The sequence below is a fragment of the Poeciliopsis prolifica genome, unplaced genomic scaffold, assembly GCF_027474105.1.
Source record: "Poeciliopsis prolifica strain line A6 unplaced genomic scaffold, Auburn_PproV2 SCAFFOLD030, whole genome shotgun sequence".
Lineage (NCBI taxonomy): Eukaryota > Metazoa > Chordata > Actinopteri > Cyprinodontiformes > Poeciliidae > Poeciliopsis > Poeciliopsis prolifica.
In genome coordinates, this window is record NW_026562405.1 from 874332 (window position 1) to 898301 (window position 23970).

Genomic DNA, 23970 nt, shown 5'->3' on the forward strand with positions numbered 1-23970 from the left:
TTTTACATCCCTAAAAAACCCTCACAGCAGATATATTGTAATAAATTCTTATTGAGCTAGATTTTATTAAAAAAAGTCTACATCTTCATTTATTTGATATTTACCACAGCATCCATTCCAGTTCCCCCAGGGCAGCAGCATTAAGGGAAAGCCGCTAATTTGATTAGCTTATCAGCACTTATCTGATTTTCTCACCCTTTGAAAGGAGAGGCAGCCACTTTACTGCTGTGCTGGAGAATCATCTTTTCATCTATGATATGTGTTTAACATTGAACTCTGAGCCACCACCAGGTTGTTGCAGTTCCAGTTCCAGCTTGTCCTTGTGGCTGCTCACAGTGGCAGTTCTGCTTCTTTGCTTTTTCCTCCTCCACCTCCACCTCCATCTCCACCCCCATCCCCCATCCACAATCTTCAATTTGCTCTTTCTTCTCTCACTCGCTCTCTCTCTCCATCTTCTTATGCATAAATGAGATTTGTCTAGACGGGTGCTGAAGCACGGGCATCGCAACCACAGGCCTCTGCATAACAAGCTCGTTATGCAAACGTGTCTGATTGGATGGCGCCGTTCCATTGGCTGCCACCGTGATGGAGTGTGTGTTTGTGAGTTTGTGTGTGCTTGGTGGTGGGGGGGAGGATGAGTTGTGTGATAGAAAAAAAAAAGAAGAGTGAGAGAGGAAAAAGAACCATGGAGAAGTTAGGGTATAGACTGAGAGAGAATTTAAAGGAGTGGATGGGGTGAGGGAGGAGAACTATAAGATGTGAAGAAGAGAAAGTGGGAAGAAGATGAAGAGAAGTAGTGGGGGGGATGAGGGGGGCAAAATCTAGAAAGAAAGAGAGAGAGCCAGACACTGCTCAGATTCGGTCACCATGGCAACACAGCCAGGCTGCTGGTAGGGTTGGCGGGCGCTGCAGCAACGTGAGTCTTACCACTGCACTACAGAGCAAAACGCCTGCAAGTCTCTCCATGGAGCCAGGCGGGCCTGCAGAGCAACAGGCAGCGAACTGCACAAAGCCTCTGTGCACTCATTTTACTTCTGGTGGACGCACGTGTTCAGTAAGACATGTTGTTTTGTCATACATTCCATGCGACTGCAAAACATTGGAAAAGGAAATATTAAATTGACACGTCTGTAAATTGAATGTAAATTTTGGACACATCTGCAGCTCATAAAATAAAAAAATAATTAATAGGGTTTGACACAAACAAGGAGAGAAACAGCATTCGCTTTTTCACATGCGCACAACATAAGGAACCTCCAGTGAATTTCCCACTCTCTTGATCACACAAACAACACCTGTTAACTGTTAAGCCCATATAGCCTTCCAGATGTCCCAAATTAAACAGGCAGGGTGCAGCTGAGTTTTTGATTAGCAGCATAGCAAAAGGTGTTCTGTTTCTTGGTTTCAATTAATATTCAGCTCTGTAAGAGGATTCAAAATGCATGCAGCAGAATTTATGAACTCTGTTTCCATTGTTAACGTGTATTCACAAGCAGTAGAGCTGCTACATTATGAAATGTATGGCACACTGGACTTATTATTTTTAAGATAGACATAATATTCCTCCAAAGTCACCTTCAACAAGTAACATTAAGAGAAGATGTTCTCTCTGAAATAACAAGTTCATTCCTCAAAGCATTTGTAGCGAAGCTTGTCATTATGAAATAACAACTTAAAACAATTCAGACTAGGGATAATCTAGACAGAGACTAAGCTAAGAGAAATTTGTTCAGTCTTTTTGTAGTTAAGCTTAATTATTTGAGTTTGACTGTAGCACCTACAGATAACCAATGAAAAAATAATAAATATGCATTTTTCTGTGGGGAAAAATGGCTTTGGAAAAATCATGGTCATTCACATTGTTACTATCTGTAGAATTAGATGTAATGTACCCATTAAGTATGTGTATTTAAGCATATTTTGTGTCTTTCACTATATTCCAGGGAGGAATACAGCCGAGACTTGATAGTGACCTCGAGGAGATTTCAGAGGTAGAGGAGGAATGTGAACGGCCAGAAATTGGCTCTGAGAGTGAAAGTAGTGCATATGGCCCCACCAAAAAAAAAAAGAAAAAACCCAGGGAGAAAAAAGAAAGGAAGCCCAGGAAGAAGAAGAGAGATGAGGATGACAACGAGGATGACGATGATGATGGTAATATGAAAGTAAGTCCACAGTAACAAATCTAATGTACAAGAAGATTGCATTTTCTATTTCATGCCTATAAATCTATAGGATTCTCAGTCCTGATATATATATCCTGGATATGCATTTTAGTTGACAAACCTTAAAGGTGTTTTGTACAAATACAGCTGACAGAACATGGAGTACTTCAGAATAAGTGGAACCTCGTGTGGGAACTCCCTCTTCTGACTTCAGTTGATTTCTTTTCAGTAAAAAAAGTGACTGCATGTTTAGTGTTGCATGAGAGACACATTAGATGACATTCAGTGACAGTAAAAGCACATTTTAATAAAGCTACAGTTATCTGAAAGATTAGGACACTTGCTTGGGTTTCCAGAACTCTGGACAGTTTCATAGACAGTAACAAGGTTGACTTAAAATTATTTTCAGACCTCCTTAAAATTGCTGTCCATACCCAGGACCTACTGCAACCTCATTTATGAACGAATTAACTCTCACTTCAACAGCACTCAAAACCCCATCTTTCAAAAAGCACCCAGTATAATGTGGCTTTGGGTCATTTTATTTTAGGAGGGAATAACAATTTTTCCATTTTACATAAAATTTTAAAAAGTATTTTTATCTTTGTTATTGCATATTTAAGACACTGGAATATTTCACTGTTGCCTAAATTGACATTAGATTTTGCCTAAATATTTTTCTTTTAATTTGTTCTTCATCCCTTTGCATTTCCAACCATTTGCAAATATTCTGCACATTATGTTTTTCAACACTTGAAGTACAATATCATATTGGATCTAAAGTTCTCCAAACCATTCTATTATCTAACAGTGAGTCTTTCAAAGCAGAAGACCAATTGCACTGAAATCAGACCACATTGATCATCTCCATGAAAGTGAAGACTCCAAATAAAATTATGTTGTGTTTTTTAATAAACACATTGTGGCTCTTGTCTTTGCTCTTCTAGGAACCCAAATCCTCCAGCCAGCTGATGCAAGAATGGGGTCTTGAGGATGTTCAGTATGGGTTCACGGAGGATGACTACAAAACAATCACCAATTACAAGGCTTTCAGCCAGTTCCTCAGGCAAGCATTTACATTCCTTTGTATTATTTTTGTCTTTGTTGAATTGCTTTGTTTTCTTTCAATTCCAGTTGTTTGACAGAGTTCCCAGCTTAGAACCTTCCACAACACTCCTCGGTTAGACCAGAGTGCAGCGTGACAAGCCAACACTGCTCTTTTTGTTTGAGCTGGAAAGCTCGGCTGTTGTTATAAAGAGTCTGTCTCACCTGGGGCTGTCTGGCTCGACTAAGCCTCTGCTCTGACAAAGTGGAGCATGAGCTCCTGCGGTGCCCCCTGTGTGTAGTCAGCTGCTCGTTGGATGCCTGTGACAGCCGGGAGGCTTTGGGACTCTGTGCTCTGACCCACTATCTTTTACAGACCAGCCTGCCAAACCTCAAGCTGTTGCCCGACAAATCTAACACATGACACACTCAAACCAAGGAATAGAAAATAAAACTTAAAGGGCAATGGGGTGTCAGTAAATCAGGACCCAGTTCCCTCCAGTGCTGAGAGAGAAGAAAATTACACCAGCTGAAATGAAATGTGACATAATAAAGCTGTTGTTGTTGTTGTCTCCTCTCCCTGTGGTTACGCCCAGGCCCCTCATTGCCAAGAAGAATCCGAAGATTCCCATGTCAAAGATGATGACAGTGTTGGGAGCCAAGTGGCGTGAGTTCAGTGCCAACAACCCGTTCAAAGGGGCATCTGCCACCGCTGTGGCCGCTGCGGTGGCCGCTGCAGTGGAAACGGTTACTGTAGCTCAGCCAACATCTGTCAGCAGCAGCCAGCTGAGCTCTCAGCAGGCCACGTTAAAAAAAGCCAAAACCAAAGAAGGAAAAGGTAAAACCCTCTGAAGTGTGACACTTATCATGTGCCACACTTTACAACAACCCTAATATAAAATAGGGAATTATTTTAGTAACCAAGTAATCCATCAATTTTTCTGATAATTAATCAGGAGTCAAATAACAATTTTGGTAAAATAAAATACTGGTAAATGTTGCCATAAGTGTTAATATAGAATATCAATTTCTACCTTATTTTTTACTATGTCATGCTAATACATATAGTTCTTAGCAGTCATTAACAACTCAGAGGCGGAAGTGAGACCGTTGTGCAACACAAATAATCATCTGGCCAGAACTCAATGGGCTAAATAGTAAAATGCATAAAAACATAATTTAAATAAGCTTTATGGTAGACAATCACATTAAGGATTTGTGATAATCGAGGTACTCAAAATCATTCTACTTTATAATGACTTATGTTATAGTTGATATTAAAATTACATTCAAGTATAATAAAAGAAGGTAAAGCATAATGAATGCATAAGGGGACAGCTACATGTTCATGACACTATACTGTATGTTTGTCTGCCTTAGGGCCAGGAGTTAGAAAGAAGAGCAAGACCTTAAAAGAAGTGAAGAAGAAACCCAAGCCGAAGAAGACCAAATCAAAATCTGGTCAAAGTGGGAAGAAAAAGAAAGCATCCTCTGTACGTGTTATTTTACCTTGTGTTCACCTTTACAGCTTCTAAACCCAACATTTTTCCTTTAAATAAAACTGAGCAGACTTTGTGTTGCTTCAAGCTCTGTAGTTTGTGTATTTTGGTGCGCTTGATTTTCCAGAGCGAGGAGGACTTTCTGGAGGAGTCAGACTTTGATGACATCAGTATCCACAGTGCCTCTGTGCTTTCTGATACCTCTGGGGCCACAAAGAAAAAGGCTCGACGTGGGCGGAAAAAAAGGAAAAGTATGTTTACAGTTTATTCTTTCAGAGCACTGTGGTTTATTTTCCCCTCCAAAATTTGACTGAAATCCCTACCGAACCAGACTGTTTGATTTTCTGTAATGAGGTAATTAAAATGTACTTCTTTAAAGCTTTGTTTATTGTGGGAAAACTTATAAGGCTTTTATACAGCCTTTGATTCTCCTATACGTATGGAGTTTGTCCATTTACTGTAGTTGTCCAAGATCATATGATTTTTTTTTTCCTGTGGTATTTTGCATATAGCTGGTAGAGAATCAGGACACTATGACTCTCTATATGTTAGACCCAGTCATATTATTTCAATTATTCCTTTAAATATGACAGAGGAGGACGGCGATGGCTATGAGACTGACCACCAGGACTACTGTGAGGTTTGCCAGCAGGGAGGAGAAATTATCCTCTGTGACACTTGTCCAAGAGCCTACCACCTTGTCTGTTTGGACCCTGAGCTGGAAAAGGCACCTGAGGGAAAATGGAGCTGTCCACACTGTGTAAGTAGAGCCATTATTTCAAAATAACACAATATTTCAGTAGAAACATGGTAATTAATCAAGCTTCTGCTTAACAATTTGATAGGTATATTATGCAGTAGTACAGGCAAAATACATGTGGTGCCATCTTCTGAAAAAGTAGATGTCACCTTTCTATTGCCTACAGACACTCAGAATTTTCATATTCAAAGTCATATTTATGAGAGACAATACTAAAATTATAATGTAGTTCAATATTATGAGATTAAAAGTCATCATTTCCACTCTAAATCTCTCATTTGTGAAATCATTAGTTATGTTTATGAGATCCAAATCATAATTTTGACTTATGAAGCCAAAAATAAAACTAAAAATGTCATCATTGTGAATTTCATAATTGTGATGGAACTATTGATCTGTTTTCTATACTTAAGAATATTACGGTTAAGACATAATGTGTGCTTCTTTGTCTTTTGTGTGCTTGTCTCCTTTGTAAGTGATGCTATGGGTCTGACACTTTTCTTTGTAATTATGCATTCTGAAAACTGGTCTTACACATCTTTACCAAGCATGCTGAAAAGAATGGAGGGGGCTGCAGGGTTTTACCTGAGGCTGCAGCTGCTCTACTTTTTGATTTTTGTTAAATAAATGGAATAATTTGGAGTAAACTCTTTCAGAGAAAAATTAATGCTCATACTGCTTTTCTGCTGTGCTCTTAATAATATATACATTTCTACAGATTGTCCTCTAAGTGCCTTTCATAAGTTTTTAAAGTTATATTTAAATAAGCTATTGACTTTTGTGGTGGTCAGGAGAAGGAGGGAATACAATGGGAGGCCAAAGACGAAGAGGAAGAGGAGGAGGAGCCAGCAGGTGAGGAAGAAGATGACCATATGGAGTTCTGCAGAGTTTGCAAGGATGGAGGGGAACTTCTGTGTTGTGACACCTGTCCATCATCCTACCACATCCATTGCCTCAATCCACCTCTACCTGAAATCCCAAATGGGGAGTGGTTGTGTCCTCGCTGCATGGTGAGTTCCTTTACATTATGTACACCATAACGTATCACTTGGACCATATTAAATAACAATAAACTTACCTTTTAAAGGTATGCCAATTTATCTTAAACTTTTACAAATGCACATTTAGTGTAAACTTATTCAGTTGTTTGATTTTGTCAAAGCAGAATGCATCCACTGCACTGGGATTTATTTGTATTTGTTCTTATATTTTAACTTTGGTTTGTTTTAATTTTTTTGTTGTTTATTATATTGTAATTTCTTTTTGACAAACTAATACAGATGCAGTTGAAAACAGCTTCCGCTGTTTTCAACAAAATTGACTTAACACAATTTTTTCTTTCATCGCTTTTTGAACAGTAGATAAATTAAATGCTTTTTGATGTTGTCTGTTTACCAGTTTGATATCTATTTATTACATGCCAGAATAGTGAACATGATCATATTTAATTTTACATTTCTTTAGTATTTGATTGAGTTACATTTTGAACTGGATAAACTGTCAGACTTTTAGGATTTTTATCTATTTGTTCTGCTCGAATTTGAATAACCAAATCAGGGGTGTAGACTGCATTGCTTCTATGCACCTTGTCAACTCCACACACAAATGTCCCATCAGGGTGTTGTGATTGCCACTTCAAAACCTTGAGTTTGTTGTTCTTAACCCACCTTATAACCCTTACTTGGAGTAATCGTTCATTTGGGAGAGTAACTTGAATCCAAGTTTTAACTTCATGAAGATGCTTTTAGTAGGTTACCGAAACAGACCCTGCCCATCTTCTAGAACATCCTGTACTTCTCTACCATATCTCTTGATGCCTGTTGTCTATTTAAACAATACATCATATTATTTCCTCTTGCTCTCTATTTTATAAAGTGCGCCAGTGCTTCTTACAGCAAACCAACTCAATGCCCAATAGTAATCTTGGTAAAACTAACCTAAGAAGGGAACATTCAGTATGATTTAATGTCAGACAGTGAGGGGGAAAAAAGGTTGTGTTTTTATACAGCAACTGTAAATATTTTGCTTTAACTGCAAATTTTGACATTTCTTTTGAGAATTTTATTTAAACTGTTTTCTCTCAGTGCCCTCCTCTCAAAGGTAAAGTGCAGAAGATTCTCCACTGGATGTGGGGAGAACCGCCGCTGCCAGCTGAGCCACCCGCAGGCCCTGATGGCAAGCCAATTGATCCACTGACCAAGCCCCCGCTCAAGGGGCGCCCAGAGAGGGAATTCTTTGTAAAGTGGGCTGGCCTTTCATATTGGCACTGTTCCTGGGTCAGCGAACTGCAGGTGAGATGCCAGGAGTGAGGCCAGTTTCAACTCAACATTTGGCATCAGTAACTATGTGCCTTCTGTGATAAATGTGGGATGCACAAAAAGAGTTAGGAGAGTATTTTACGAAAAAGTCTCAGCACTTTGGCTTTTAACAAGTATATAGTCATTGTTTGAGATTAAAAACACAAAACAATGCAACTACTGTTCAGCTTGCAAATTTTTTTTTTCTTTTTAAATAATTAGAAAATTTTCAAAACTAATGATGAGTAGTATTAGGATTTTTTAAAGTAAAAAATATTTTATAGCAGGAACATTTTTAATATATTTTTTCTTTTGTGGTTCTACAGTTAGAGCTGTACCACACAGTCATGTATCGGAACTACCAGCGGAAGAACGACATGGACGAGCCCCCGCCATACGATTACGGCTCCGGAGAGGAGGAGCTCAACAATGAGAAGAGGAAGAGCAAAGACCCCCAGTACGCTGCAATGGAGGAGCGCTTTTACCGCTACGGCATTAAACCAGAGTGGATGGTTATCCACCGGATACTCAACCACAGGTGGCTGCTCACAGCTAAAATCATTCTCACTTCACTAGTTTTCCTAAAATGCCACACATCTCACAGGCCTGCAACTGAAAGGAACTGCAATAAAGGTTGACTTGCTTTCCTTTTCTGTCATTATATGGAAGTCATTCTGTATGCGTAATATAAGCATCCTGTTGTTTTAAAACACACAAAATATAGTTTATCATTTTCAGTTATTTTTACAGTTTCCCCATAATCCACCATATTTAACATTCACAAGACATACTGTAAAAGAGAGATACTCTACCAACAAATTCTGGAGTTTTTAAATCTTTGTGTGTGCTTGGTCTTTTTCAGTTTTGATAAAGATGGTGATGTGCATTATCTAATCAAGTGGAGAGACTTACCCTATGATCAATGCACTTGGGAGGCAGATGATTTTGACGTCCCAGAGTATGAGATCCACAAAGCTTTTTACTGGGACCACAGGTGAGTTACCCATGTGTTGCAGTAATTTTCCTAGTTAGAAAAATGTCAGTAATGGTAAAGACAGTTCCTGCTCACACAGATATTTATATCTTTAAGTCTTTTGAAAATCACAACTTGACTTGTGTTGTCCCATTTAGGGCATTTTGCTCAGGAGATTGTTGCTGTATTTATTTTACAGAGAGCAAATTTTAGGAGAGGACCAACGCCCTCTTGTGGTAAGAAAAGGGAAGAATCTAAAGGAGAACTATCCAAAAAGGGAAGTCCCTCCTGATGCCCCCATCATAGATGTGAGTAGTACAGTATATATAAAGTGCTTGGCTAAAGTATTTTTTAACTTATTCACATTTTGTCATGTTACACCCATGCCAATTTATGGGGTACACCAACACAAAGTAGCCCATACTTGTTTATTGGAAGCAAAGTTGCACGCAGTTTATATGTATTCAGCGCTACTGTTTGCTGAAAAATCTTTTGCTCCAGTTACAACAGAAACTCTGTTAATATATCGACCATCTTTAGTTATTCGTTCTGCAGAAAAGCATTTCCCTCATATAGTTCTCCCTCTACCATGTGTCACAGTTGGAACGATGTGTTCAGGGTAATGTGAAGTGTTAGTTTTCTGTGATATAAGGCATTTTGAATGTTGGTCAAAGATATTTATTTTGGTCTCCTCTGATCAGAGCACTTTCTTCCAAGTGTTTGCTGAGTCTCTTGCTTGTCTTATGGAATGCTTTCTAAAAGGCTTCCTTATACTTTTCTTTCAACAGTGACTTTACTCTTTTCAATATTCTGTAAAAGCTAGAATTGTAGAGTGCACAACTATTATCTACTCCATTGACAAATTCTCCGTTTGCAGCCTCTGGATCTTTCCAGCTCCTCCACAAATACAATTGTTCTCTTGGCCTTTTCTCTAAATAAATGCTGTCCTTGGTCAGCCTGTCGATTTATATGGGGACCATGTCATGGTTGGTTTATAGTTATTTCATATTCAGTTCCATTTAAATAGTAGTTCATGAAAAAGTTCTCCAAAGCTTGAAATGTTCTGTTATTTCTTAATCCTGGTTTAAATGTCTCCACTACTGTGTCATTGACCTGTCTGGCCTTTCTCTTTGTTTTCATAATGCAGTTTCTTTCTTCTAATATTCTTTAGTAAACCTCTTTGTCTTTCATGATTACAGGTATTTGTATAAGAATGATCTCTATTGAATAATTCAATGACTTCTGAAGGCAATTAGTTGAGCTGAACTTCAGGTTAAAGTAGCCATTTAAATTTTGCTGAATGGCAATTAATTTTATATTGTATGGTATTTGAACAAAAAATTGTAAGCTACCTTTTACCTTCATATACAGTTTTGTCCTTCTTTGTATGATCTCATCAAAAAAAAAAAAAATACCACTAACATACATTGAAGTTGATGTTTGTGACATGACAAAACTTGAAAAAGTTTAAGGAAGAAGTTTTAAAATACTTTTGCTAGACTTTATACCAAGGATGCCATTTTTATTAGCATATGTCAGTTCCACAAGTCACAATTATATTTTCACACCACCAGCCAACCATCAAATTTGAGCACCAGCCCTGGTATATTAATGCCACAGGGGGAACGCTGCACCCATACCAGCTGGAAGGTTTGAATTGGTTACGATTTTCCTGGGCTCAGGGAACAGATACCATCCTGGCAGATGAAATGGGCCTCGGAAAAACGGTTCAGACAATAGTCTTTCTCTACTCACTGTATAAGGAGGTAAGAGTGTCTCTTTTTATCAATCTCATATTGCTTTTGAAACGAAATAGGCATGAGTAGTGATACTGGTCCTCGTCATATAAATGGTAATATATATTGGATCTAATCAATTTGGACAGTGAGAAAAAGAAATGATAAAAGCTGGTTTCCTTTTTTCTCTGGAGCACTGCAAGGGTGGCTTACTCTGTATTTTTTCTATCTGTCAGGGCCATTCTAAGGGGCCTTTCTTGGTGAGTGCACCTCTGTCTACTATCATCAATTGGGAGAGAGAATTTGAGATGTGGGCTCCAGATTTCTATGTGGTGACTTACACCGGAGACAAAGACAGCAGGGCAATTATCAGAGAGAATGAATTCACCTTGGAAGACAGCGCAATAAAATCTGGACGCAAGGTGTTCCGGATGAAGGTACTGCACCTCACGCTCTGACAGAATCGGGTTGGAATAAATGAAATTGTGCATGATAAATGTTTCATAATGTCTGTGCATGTTAACTAGTTCAGGATTTTCTTCATTGCTTCTTGCAGAAAGACTCTCCTATCAAGTTTCATGTGCTGCTGACATCTTACGAGTTGATCACTATAGATCAAGCCATTCTTGGCTCCATCACCTGGGCCTGCCTGGTTGTAGATGAGGCTCACAGACTGAAGAACAACCAATCAAAGGTAAGGGAGCTAGATGTGTAGGTACCTTCCGTTCTTTGTACTGGAAGCAAAAACAGCAGAAATTTTGTGAAACGGTAATTGAGGTTAACCATCTCACTTCATGTGTCTTGCTCAGTTTTTCAGGATTCTTAACGGGTATAAGATCTACTACAAGCTGCTGCTCACTGGTACTCCTCTGCAGAACAACCTGGAGGAGCTTTTCCATCTACTTAACTTCCTCACCCCAGACCGCTTCAAGTAAGACCTGTCTCTTCCAATCATTATCTGCTTGACCATCTTTAATCTAGTTTGAATGCAAAGACATGACATCTGTGTAGCATTTATGAAAAATCATGACTTTGATTTTGGCTTCCACGCAGACTGCATCTGAATTGTTAAAACCATTCATGAGTCAAATATTTCAAGACACAGGTAGAATATCATCATACCGTGTTGCCTCATATTATCAACATTATATTATATTGTTTTTCTTCTAATTTTATTCAATGCACGTTTAAATGTGTTCTGTTTAAGTGTGTCTTCAGTGTGGATTTCTCACCACTGGCTAGCACGTGGCAGTGTAAAATAATTAGACTGTTTCAACAGCTAGATGTTGTGTTTATGCAAGCAAGTCTGATGCAATCTCACAACAATTCATCAGCTGTACACTTGTGTCATCACTTCAATGAAAGTGGGATGAGACAAAAAGACGGATATTGTGTTGATCAAATGTTGAAATATCCATTCATTCATCTATCCATTATCTGATCTGGTTTATGCTTGCCGGATTGTATGGGAGCCTGGTGTTGATCTCCAGCGTTACTGAAGAGAGTGTTGAAAAATACATTTATTCTTTTATCATTTGAACTCTTGTACATTCAAGTGACCTCTGATCTCTTCAGCAACCTGGAAGGCTTCCTTGAGGAGTTTGCAGATATCTCTAAAGAAGACCAGATCAAGAAGCTCCATGACCTCCTTGGACCTCACATGCTCAGGCGGCTGAAAGCTGATGTCTTCAAAAACATGCCAGCGAAGACAGAGCTCATTGTCAGAGTGGAGCTCAGCCCCATGCAGAAGTAAGCATTTTGGACAATGGATTTTATGATGAAGCCTACCAGATTTTAGTTCCATCGAAATAATATAAACATTTGAAGCAAGTGATATCTTAAGATAAGAGATAAGACAAAACTTTATTATACACCATGGTGGTCAGTTTAATCTAAAATCAGCGTTGAGCAGCCAGAAGTAAAGCACCTTTATTTTGTTTTGCAAATTTTCAAATTTTATCAATATCTGACACCTTTCAGGAAATATTACAAGTTTATTTTGACACGGAATTTTGAGGCTCTGAACTCCAAAGGGGGAGGAAACCAGGTGTCCTTGCTCAACATTATGATGGACTTGAAGAAGTGCTGTAATCACCCCTACCTGTTTCCTGTTGCTGCTGTGGTAAGCCACCTAACCTTCAAATAGAATTTTTCTAGCCAAAATTAGTTTGAAACTGACATTTTCTTGTCATTTTCAATTTCATAGATCAATCAAGTAACAATGTTACCTTTAGTTGTCCTAAAAATCCTCTATGTATATCAAACATGACTTTTAAAGAAACCCATCTTTGTAATTTGAAGCCTTGAAATTGGACCTCTGTCTCTTTAGGAAGCTTCTTCTCTTTCGGCCACTTGGCCTTCAGCACGTCATCATAACAATAAATCTTATTGTGCCGTTTACAGCCGTTCTTAAGAGAGTTGGACAGAGTAACATACAGCTCAAAAAAGTTGATTTTACATAATACTTTCCCTTTAAAAATGCATTATCAGTTGTATTTACAAATTGGTTTTAATACTGATTATGTTCATAAAACTGCGTTTACCAACTAATACTGGGTTTTTCATATTGTAGGAGGCTCCTGTTTTGCCTAACGGTTCTTATGATGGCAACCTGCTGGTGAAGTCTTCAGGAAAACTAACCCTGCTTCAAAAAATGCTAAAGAAACTCAAAGATGAAGGGCACAGAGTTCTTATTTTCTCTCAGGTAACAGTCAAATAAATGCTGTGATTTGGCAGGAGACCATGATATTCAGTGACTGGCTACCTTGCAGCAGTAGTTTTACAAATCCGCTTAACAAACCAGATAAAAAAATTTTCAGAAAGTTGATCTTATCCACAGATGACAAAGATGTTGGATCTGCTTGAGGATTTCCTGGAGTTTGAAGGCTATAAATATGAACGTATTGATGGGGGGATTACTGGAGGCTTACGGCAGGAAGCAATTGATCGTTTTAATGGTGGGTTTTTTCTCTATTAAACAATTTTTCTCAACTATGTGGCACTTTGTTGCACTCTCCTGAAAATGAAGATACGATCGACTTTGTTTTGCGTCACAGCTCCAGGGGCACAGCAGTTCTGCTTTTTGCTTTCAACGCGAGCCGGAGGTCTCGGCATCAATTTGGCTAGTGCAGACACCGTCATCATCTATGACTCTGACTGGAATCCACACAATGACATCCAAGTATGGCTATCTCACAACTGCACGTTCTTGCATGAATTTAGTGGATCACTGTGTTCTTCAGTTTTATTCAATCCTTTTAATTACTCCAGGCTTTTAGCAGAGCCCACCGAATTGGCCAAAACAAGAAGGTGATGATCTATCGTTTTGTGACTCGGGGATCTGTGGAGGAGAGAATCACTCAGGTGGCAAAGAGAAAAATGATGTTGACTCACCTGGTGGTGAGGCCCGGCCTGGGCTCCAAAACTGGTTCCATGTCCAAGCAAGAACTTGACGACATCCTCAAGTTTGGAACTGAAGAGCTTTTTAAGGATGAGATGGAAGCAGCACGAACCATGGGTACATGTGTTTTTCTACCGTCTACATTCACATTTGTGAAGTCAGACACATTTTTTGGTTTCAGAGTCCTTGAAGTTTCAGACCTTGAAGGATTGTGTATTTTGCTAAGTGGCACAAAGGTATCCAGACTTGTTCAAATTGAATTTTGTCATGGAGTAAAAAATTACATATCACTTCTAATTCTTTTAAACATATCAGATTAGTATTCCACAATTTTAACAAATAACTAAAAAAAGAAAAAGTGGGCCAAAATACAATTGCCTCAATTTCAACATTTAGTCTTCTATCTTAGGAGCCTTTAAGAATCCCACTTTTTGACTTAGTATTTGTCTTTTCTGCTTTGCCAAACTTTTCTTAATGTATCATAAGTGAGAAAAAATCTCTTGCTCAAAGGACATTTCAGCTATGTTTGGCTCTTAACTATAGTTAAATAAGTCCAAAATCTTACTTTTCCACCCATGAAATCAATCTTCTGTTGAATAATATAAATTATACGATTATTGGACTCACAATGCAGTGAGTCCAATAATCACTGCAATAAAATAAAGTAAAACTACTAAGACAGTTTCACTTTATTTTGGGTTAACCAGTTTCAGTATAATTGATAGAAGGCGTGCACGCAAGAAGACTGAAAACTATAATGAAAAACAAAAGCATCTTCTACAGAGTCAGTTTAAGGATTTGCAGATTATTATTGCATCTTTCTCAAAGTTCTTTTTCATAACTTTGCTTGTATTTTTATTTAAACTATAGCAAATCAAATTTCATGTAGGTAATGTCAATAGTAGTTCAGAAAAATGTAAACTGAATTACACTTATTTTGTTTTTTATCTTTATCTATTTAAAGGCATTTTTGTAAACCTGTATTTAGGTAAACAATTTACGTGATCAGCAAAACTTCTGAGAAGTGAAAGCATTTTATAAAACGACACCTGGTACTTGGGCCTGATACAAAACATTTTGAATGAGACACTAGATTTTTATGTATATATATCCAGACATACCAAAGTACTGTTATAAGACCACTAAACTAGTTTTTTCTGTTGAGAAATATCTACATAAATCTCAATAAATTAATAAATATACAGAACACAATAAAAAGTCTATTAAGAGTTTTCTCCTTGGTGTTCAAAAACTTTTATTTGAAACATAGTTGATACATTTTTGTCTCATTTAGAATGACCCCTCTGAAAACTAATAAACATTTTCACCTTGCCAGGAGATAACAAAGATGGTGAGGAGGGCAACGTCATTCACTACGATGACGATGCCATTTCAAAGCTGCTGGACCGCAGCCAAGATGCCACCGAGGACACAGAGATACAGAACATGAACGAGTACCTGAGCTCATTCAAGGTGGCACAGTATGTGGTGAAAGAAGAAGATGAAGAGGTGAGAACCTAACTTTAGTCTTCATCCTCACAATACCTGTTGGGAATCTTTGGAAGACCATGAGAAAGGTTCAGTAGTAACCTTTAAGCTTAGTAGATAAAGACAAAGCAAAACTTTGTGATAAAGATGTTCTGTCATCTTTATCACAGTAAAAGTAAAATAATACTTTTAACTTTTGTAAAAGTATTATTACATCTGGAGCAACTTGTAGTATTTGATGATGATATGGCAGAATAAGTGTTGGCTTAAGATTCTTTGTCAACACTATAAAATATGTAACTGCAACATAAAATATAATCAGCAGTTGTTGGTAAAGGAAATTTTTTACATGCTTCTAAAGGGGCAAACAGGCTGACTTACTCTTCAGTTTGCATAATTATAATTACATATTGAAACAACAAATCTGGAATATCTAGCAATACAAGCACAGAAAATCCTTGTTTGAATTCAACTTAGTGGCCAGTATTTAATTTGCTTTGCTGATGTTTGTGTCCATCAATAATCAGGAGGAAGTAGAGCGAGAAATCATCAAGCAAGAAGAGAATGTGGACCCAGACTATTGGGAAAAGCTCCTCCGCCATCACTATGAGCAGCAGCAGGAGGACCTGGCCCGAAATCTGGGAAAAGGCAAACGCATTCGGAAGCAGGTCAACTACAACGACGCGACTCAGGAGGACCAAGGTAGGCTGCGCCAGCTGAAAACATACAAGAACATATGTCTGCTAAAATGTGTTAATTTATTAAAATTTAGAAAACAATTTTCTGGTAGTATAATGTAAAAAAAAAAACATGTTTAATACCTCTTAAAAGTTACTTTTATAAAGTATTTTAATCTGACAAACAAGCCTCATCAGAATGTATATTCTAACAAATTGAAAATCACTGGGCAACTCTAGTGGGCTCGTGTTTTCATCTTGGGTGTACAGATTTTCCTCCTGCCTCTAGAGGGAGTATAAGTCCAGCCAGCTGACAAATGTTTTATTTTCAATTGGTGCAACAGTTGGTTGCCTGAATAAAATGTCAACAATTAAATGTTAGTTAAGTATTTTATCTATTGAAATATATATTTTTTTCTACAAAAATAAATAAAGATATCAGATTTTTATTGTATTGTTATCCAAATGACATCTAAGCAGAAAAACCATTTCCTAATTTGAGTCACAGGAAGAATCATGTTTTCCATTGGATTTTATTGTTTTGCTGTCAATTCAAGTCAGTTCATGCTGCTTGATAGTGAAAAGCCCTTCTGCAGGCACAGAAAACCCTTCTTTATTTTTTACTAGGATTTTAGGCTAACTTCCAAATCTGACAGAATTATGGCACAATTTGGAACTATTGTCTTGTGCCTCATTATACAATAATAAAGTAAACCCCAGAATTTTGTGTTTTCTGAAAAAATTCCAATTGTTCCTGTAGATTTTTATGAGTGCAATTTACAAAACCAGCTGCAGCAATGTGCTGTCTGAGCTTAAATAAATTCTGTACAGCTGTGCTGTGTACATGTATGCCCAGCTGTAAATGAGTGGTCTGTAGTAATCTGCAGTGCCATGGCGCCCTCAGGTGGCCACCAACAGAAGCGAACGCAATGTACTGTTTTTCTTTGATGTGTTGCTCAGAATGGCAGGATGATCTTTCAGACAATCAATCGGAGTATTCCGTGGGGTCCGAAGATGAGGATGAAGATTTTGAAGAGAGGCCCGAAGGCAAGCAGCCACACAAACTTTTATGCTTTTTCTCTGCTTACCCTCCCTTTGAAACACTGCATCATTCACATATGCTTACAAAATCTGTAAGCATATGAATACAGCTTTTTAACTTAGAATTTTGATCATTTGTAGGTGGACGCAGACAGTCTCGTCGACAACTTAAGAATGAGAAAGACAAACCTCTACCCCCCTTACTGGCACGAGTTGGAGGCAGTATAGAGGTATTTCATTAGTTCCCTTTTGATTTGTGCTCTGATCCAGAATTTCAGTCATTTCTGTTCAATTTTGGGTTTTTTGGAGTCAGAGAGTTTTGAGAAACTCCTCGGGATTTATCGGTTCCCTCTTCACTGAGAATGAAACAGTCACAGTAACATAAAGCAGTGTGCTATATCATACCATGTTATAAAGGTCAGGGTATCTCTGAGTGCATGGGACGATATCTCTAACTCTGGCTGCTCTCCTGACTTTTTAGCTCCATGCCCTGCGTCTTTCTCCATCCAATATGTGTTTACACCATTTTCTCCTTATCGCCATCTCAAGGTCCTTGGGTTCAACACTCGCCAGAGGAAAGCTTTCCTCAATGCCATTATGCGCTGGGGCATGCCTCCTCAGGATGCTTTCAACTCGCACTGGCTGGTCCGGGACCTCAGAGGGAAGAGTGAACGCGAGTTTAGGTGATGCCCTACAATTGTCTGTATCTGTCTGTGACATGCAGTGGACAGGTATTTTCACAAACAGCTCTCCCATGCTCGAGAGGATTTCTAGAAAACTTAAGAGGCCATTGTAGGTTGTTCTTTTCACTGCATGTTTTTCCTTTACTGCTGAATTCAGGTTTATATTGAGTTTGTGATTTAGTAAATCTTACTACAACTGTTTGTAGCAGTGATGCAGTGCTTGTATGACTATCTATAATACCTGGAAAAGTGTTCTTACCCATTATAGTATACACATCACTTTAAACTCACAATCTTTTTTGTGGGAGTTTTATGTAATAGACCAACACAAACTTTTACATGACTTAAAGTTTAAGAAAAGTTATGTACTTTTGTAATTTATTTCCATTTTAATCTGATAAATATGTCATATATTTATTAATTCTTATTCCAACACTACATCTCCTGGTACTACCACAGCTTTTTGTAACTATTCCACCTGTTTGTGTGGCTATCTCTCTTCCCGCTAACAGTTGAAGTGTGTGTCTCTGTGTACCAGGGCCTATGTGTCTCTGTTTATGAGACATTTATGTGAGCCAGGTGCAGACGGAGCGGAGACCTTTGCGGATGGAGTCCCCCGTGAGGGCCTGTCTCGACAGCATGTTCTCACCAGGATCGGAGTCATGTCGCTTGTCAGGAAAAAGGTACCGGTTGTTAAACCCCAGAAATTTTCTCCGTAGAACACCAAGTCCTGTGTTGGAACTCTGTGGGATTAGAAGAAAGTAGGTCAGCATATTTATGCAGAAGAAAATGCACAGAGAAAAAAAATGGTTGTTGGGGTATAAACTCTCCCCTGCAAGAAAGATGTTAGTTTTGTTGGATTTGTTTGCCATGTTCACACTTGAGAGATGGGAGTAGCTTTGTGGGTAAAGTCCTGGTAAACACGGTTTTTCTACCACTTTTTTTCTGCGCTGTCATCATTTATTGACTGCATCTCAGGTGTAGAAACCTATTAAGTAATCTTTCACTGACTAATTGCATTTGATAAATTTAATTGTTGATTATTAACTGCCTTTATTTTTATTAAGTTCAGAATTGTAATTTTGAAATGTAACTATGTGGAATTGTTGCTGAAAAACGTTTTCTTTTGATCATTGCAGTAAAAAAAGTTTTATTTTAGTTTGAAAAATAAATCATGCTTTTTGGTCTGTTATTTTTAGATTTAACAGCGGGCAAATTATTTTTATTAATTTATATGTTTTAGCTTAGTTAAAACTAATTAGCGTCAGTGACTTCTGGCAGGAATTTTAACTTCAAAGATTAGTAAAGATGTAGATGATCTTATGTCCTATCTAAATAAAAGAAACTTGTCAGTATTTGATTGGCTTAAATATTAAGAAAGATAGGACAAATCAATTGTCGTTTTCTCAATTATAGAGTTGAATGTATTTGAATGTATTTTTAAACTTGTAATGGCTTCCAACGAGCCAAACAGATTGTTTTGTAATCTTTTAATGTGTTTTTCATCAGTGGTTTTCCAACCTTTCAAAAATATTTCTCTTGACTTCAGCTTTTTTTTTTTTTACAATGTTTGGATCCATTCTTTTATGTCAGTGGTGCAATGTAGGGCTATAATATGTCTAAGAGAGGAACAGAATACTCTTTGAAAAATCCCAGCAATGATCTCACTAGCAACCTCAAAGATACAATTGCATGGCATTGTTTAATACTACTCTCTGTCTGTCTGTCAGTCTATGTTAATGATATTATACTCAAAAGTATAAGAAGACATTGAGTGATAATATCAAAAGTAACAAAAAAACATACATTTTACAACTGAAAAGTACTAAAATGCAGCCAAAACAAAACTTCAGAAGCCTGACAAAATACAAATCAAGACCACTTTAAAGTAATGCAAAAAGGTCTGGGACCACGAAGGCAAAATATCAAAACATGAGGAATGACGTAAGAATTCTGCAGTCACAGTGAGAGCAGAACTTTCTCAAATGTGTTGCTTCAGTAACTGCATGCATAAATGTTGAAATAAATTATGCTTACTGCTGTAAAGCAAAAGTACTGAAGAGCCACAGCTGATATTTCCAAGGCAGAACATGCCATCTGCACTTTCTGATATCTGTGGTTACAAGCCTTTGGTGTTTGGTAAATATACAGATTTTTTTCAGCTCACCAGATAAGGATAATCTTCCTAAAAACGTTATTTGAATGTTCGTAACAGAAAATTATTGCTGGGTAGGTTCGAACTCAGGAGGGGCTGGTGCAGCTGTCTACAGGCAAAATTAAACCAGTGAGTCTGTAGGACTCAGTGGAGTTCCTCCTAATCCCTCACTTGAAGAAAGTAGGGCATCTCTTGGAACTGTCGAATTTTCATTATTACCGTTAAGGCAATGTTATTTATTTTTTTAACTTTAGGTGCAGGAGTTTGAACATGTAAATGGGAAGCTGAGCTCTCCAGATCTGATTCCCATTGGAATGGAGCTGAAGAAACTGACTGAAAGCGTGTCTTCAGATCCCAACACCCCAGTGCCAGCCAGCCCTGTTGCTACACAGCCCAGCACCCCCGTCCCACCAGGTTGGAACAGTCTCTACAGTGGTCATGTTTTATTTTTCATTGACTGTGTGATTGCGGTTCTTATACACAGAACAAAACTATATGACAAAAAGCTATGATGTGATTTTTTTGGGGGGCTGTAGATAAAGCTGAGTCTTTGGTACGAAATGCTGAAGATAAGGAGATGACAGAGACAGATGGAAAGAAACTATCTGAGCAGGAAGTGAGTCTTCTTTTCTCCCACTCTTCTGCTATATTGTCTATATTCTTAAAAGTTATTACATTTTGTTTGTCATCTTAACATCCTATGGACTTTGTTCTTTCACTCCAAAGCACCTTTGAAGTTGTGTCTGCCCTCTGCCAACTGTCCTTATTCCCCTTCCATTGCATCTATTGCCCCCACAGCAAGCTCCCAGTGCAGAGCTAGCATCTGTACCTGAGAAGGCTGCTGACAGTGACGAGACAAAGGCAACCTCAGAAGAGAAAACAGGAGATGAGAGGAACAGAACCAAATCCCCCATGACAAAGGCCGAGCCACCTGCCTACCCAAAAGAGTCTGCTTTCAAGCCGGCAGAGCTGCCATCTAGTCATACCTCACCTAAGAGTGAGTGGTGCATGATTCATGCACTGCGAAATTATTCATTTGCGAAGGCTGTGCTTTGTATGTTTAATCTTTTGTTTCTTATATCCTCAGCGGACCCCTGTAAAGAAGCCGAGAAGTCCTCTGAAAAAGGAGAGGCTGGTTCTCCTCGGGAAAAAACCGAAGACAAAGAAAATAAGCCAGGTACACAGCGTGTGAGATGAATTTTCAAATAAAGAAGTACAAAAGACACAACAGCAGGGCTCCTCTAGGAAACAACTGTCTGTTTGTAGTGCGTGTAGTCACATATCTCTTATGAAAACATTCTGTCTTTTGTATAATATCGCAGACGATGTGAAGAGTGAAGATGCATTAGAGGGTCGATTGAACGGAGACAAAGATACTCTGGATGAGCTGGATGAACGCAGAAGAGAGGACAAAAATGGATTCAAAGCCAAGTTCATGTTTAATATCGCAGATGGAGGTTTTACGGGTAAGAAATTGCACGAGACTGTGTCAAGCGTAAAAATGTCTGCAGATTGAGTTTGCTTGTCTGTGTTGAATCTTCCTCTGAAAAACTATATATTTAAATGTTGGATTTTATTCATAAAAAATAAACACAACTTCAACAGTACATTTTACTTCAACAATCTAATACAATATTGATTAAACTGTCAAATAATTTCCAAATTTTTATAGAAGTAACAAAATAATAAGTCACAAATAACAATAAATTTCTTTATTTAAGAAGTTTACACAAATTTTAGTAAAACATCATATGCAACTATTAATATACCTGTCACTCCTTCTGTTAGTTGGAAATAAATCTGAATGTATTTTTAAATTGGCTGGATACATTTCTTGTGGTGCAGACACCACCAACTAGAAAATCTTAGCACTCACATGGTTTTCTGAATCAAATGTGTTTCCACAATAAAACTGACTTACTAATTGCTGGCCATTTCTTACGTTTGCAGTTTGTGTCATTTTTGTACTGACCATGCTTAAACAGGGACATTTTGTACAGATGGCAGAAAGTACAAAGCTTGGTATGTTTTACACACAAAAGCAGAACAATGCATTAGGTGGTAGGCAGTGCAAAATATGAGGATAATACTTTATTATACAATTACATTGTTTTGAATAACACTAATGGCACTTATTAGGTTCAGAGATTTGAGGACTTATTAGGCAGCTGGTGAACTATTGGTGTTCAATACTGATGTGTTAAAAGTTGTTTTTTCTACGCTCACATTTCATTATTTTGCTTTTGAAAGTCAAGACAATTTACATCAGTTTCTTTGACTAAATATTTCTTTATTTTCTTTACATGCCCCAGTTTTACATCTTAATGTTCAACGGATGTTTTCATTTAAATGACATGCTGGAGAAACATTGGTTTCTTATTAATTCTTTTTTAAGTCTAGATTTTTTTTTTTTCCAGTGATGTGAGCAGTTTGAATCTTTGTTTGTGTTTGTCTGAAAGAAAATGTCTGTTTTTACTGTCATGCTGTCAGAGTTGCACACCCTGTGGCAAACTGAGGAGCGAGCGGCTCTTTCGTCTGGAAAAATGCATGACATCTGGCATCGTCGCCATGACTACTGGCTGCTGGCTGGCATCGTAACGTATCCTTTCGCATGTCAGAGCCGAAAGCTCTGCATCTCGCAAAGTAACATAATTACCTATGACAGGAAGGAGCTGCCTTGGAAGAAGGCTGATATTTTCAGATTGTTATGAGTGATATGCAAGTTTTTCCACACAGCCATGAACTTGTTTTTATTTGAAGTGTTCCTGCCTGTTTTTCTTGACTGGGACTTTCTGTCAGACATGGCTATGCTCGCTGGCAAGACATTCAGAATGACCCCCGTTATGCTATTCTGAATGAGCCATTCAAAACAGAGATGCACAAGGGGAACTACTTGGAGATGAAGAACAAGTTCCTGGCGCGCCGCTTTAAGGCAGTTCACAGCCTCTATTTAAAAAAAAAAAGAATCTAAACTTTTCAAAGGTTTTTCTTGTTGTTATGTGCTCCGTTTTTCTCTCTGCAGTTGTTGGAACAGGCATTGGTGATTGAGGAGCAGTTGCGACGGGCAGCTTACCTCAACATGACCCAGGACCCCAGTCACCCTGCCATGGCTCTCAACACGCGCTTTGCTGAGGTGGAATGTTTGGCCGAGTCCCACCAACACCTCTCCAAAGAGTCTCTGGCTGGGAACAAGCCTGCCAATGCTGTGCTTCATAAAGGTCTGTGCTCCCCCTCCAAAAAAGCAACACTGGTGACTCGGGAATTCTTTTATTTATTATAGAAAACTGATAAGAAAGCAAACAAGTTCTGTATATTTTTTGGGGGGGCAAAATTATATAAAATATTTTTATATCACTTAGATTTGAAAGCATAAACATTTAACAATGAATCCTCCTTCTTATTGACAACAAATGAAACATAATCCTTTTGAAACTGTTTTTGTGTAAAAATGCGGACAGTGCATTAAAATACTCAAAATGAGCTGATTTCACATTAATAAAACAGGTTAATTTTTTCCATCCAGACAGACAGAAAAACGGGCTGGCAAAGGAAGTGCACACAGATGTTTCCATATCTCTGTTCTCTAAAAAAAACCCAACAGGCGGGCAGCAAAGATCCTGTTTCACACAGTGGTTTCACTTCATGTTATTTTGACTAGCATAGAAAAAAGCTCACAGTGATTAGTGGGATGAAAGTTTAGGGAAAGGCCAAACACTAAATCAAAGTGAGGCATTAAGGCAGTTTTGTTTGAAAATTATGTGTCGATGACACTAATGGGTTTATCTGTCAGAAAAATAATATACTTGCATGGTGCTGATTGGATGTGCCCATTTAATGGGACTTTCAGTTCTTGATGGTTTATGGTTCAAAATTCTGCGTAAAGCAATTAATTGTTTTTTTTTTTATGGACCTAAAGATTGAATAATGTTTTTCTAAGATTTTATATTAATCTTTCTGCCTGACTTTTTAAAATTTATTTAAATAATCATACCTCCCACTGGCCAAAGTCAAGGTCAAGTTTATTTATATTGCACTTTACCAATAACTTATGCTGC

The 23970-nt window shown here is 38.0% G+C and overlaps 1 protein-coding gene across 2 annotated transcripts in view; it reads left to right on the top strand.

Annotated features, from left to right (window-relative positions):
• The window catches only part of chd5 (chromodomain helicase DNA binding protein 5), a 43319-nt gene that overhangs the window by 13216 nt on the left and 6133 nt on the right, over window positions 1-23970 (top strand). The window contains exons 3-37 of one of the 2 annotated variants that reach the window (XM_055050235.1): window positions 1944-2162; window positions 3110-3228; window positions 3803-4044; window positions 4587-4699; window positions 4833-4956; window positions 5299-5465; window positions 6257-6475; window positions 7550-7756; window positions 8089-8300; window positions 8625-8756; window positions 8935-9043; window positions 10310-10501; window positions 10708-10908; window positions 11028-11165; window positions 11281-11402; window positions 12047-12220; window positions 12452-12593; window positions 13044-13175; window positions 13311-13428; window positions 13528-13652; window positions 13742-13988; window positions 15208-15380; window positions 15887-16061; window positions 16997-17083; window positions 17219-17307; window positions 17627-17760; window positions 18299-18443; window positions 20170-20329; window positions 20452-20531; window positions 20714-20912; window positions 21003-21092; window positions 21238-21381; window positions 22406-22514; window positions 22715-22847; window positions 22938-23133. In XM_055050235.1, the coding sequence (XP_054906210.1) occupies window positions 1944-2162; window positions 3110-3228; window positions 3803-4044; window positions 4587-4699; window positions 4833-4956; window positions 5299-5465; window positions 6257-6475; window positions 7550-7756; window positions 8089-8300; window positions 8625-8756; window positions 8935-9043; window positions 10310-10501; window positions 10708-10908; window positions 11028-11165; window positions 11281-11402; window positions 12047-12220; window positions 12452-12593; window positions 13044-13175; window positions 13311-13428; window positions 13528-13652; window positions 13742-13988; window positions 15208-15380; window positions 15887-16061; window positions 16997-17083; window positions 17219-17307; window positions 17627-17760; window positions 18299-18443; window positions 20170-20329; window positions 20452-20531; window positions 20714-20912; window positions 21003-21092; window positions 21238-21381; window positions 22406-22514; window positions 22715-22847; window positions 22938-23133 (5368 nt within the window). The remainder of the gene's footprint in view (window positions 1-1943; window positions 2163-3109; window positions 3229-3802; window positions 4045-4586; window positions 4700-4832; window positions 4957-5298; window positions 5466-6256; window positions 6476-7549; window positions 7757-8088; window positions 8301-8624; window positions 8757-8934; window positions 9044-10309; window positions 10502-10707; window positions 10909-11027; window positions 11166-11280; window positions 11403-12046; window positions 12221-12451; window positions 12594-13043; window positions 13176-13310; window positions 13429-13527; window positions 13653-13741; window positions 13989-15207; window positions 15381-15886; window positions 16062-16996; window positions 17084-17218; window positions 17308-17626; window positions 17761-18298; window positions 18444-20169; window positions 20330-20451; window positions 20532-20713; window positions 20913-21002; window positions 21093-21237; window positions 21382-22405; window positions 22515-22714; window positions 22848-22937; window positions 23134-23970) is intronic. The other variant, XM_055050236.1, reaches the window with a different exon arrangement.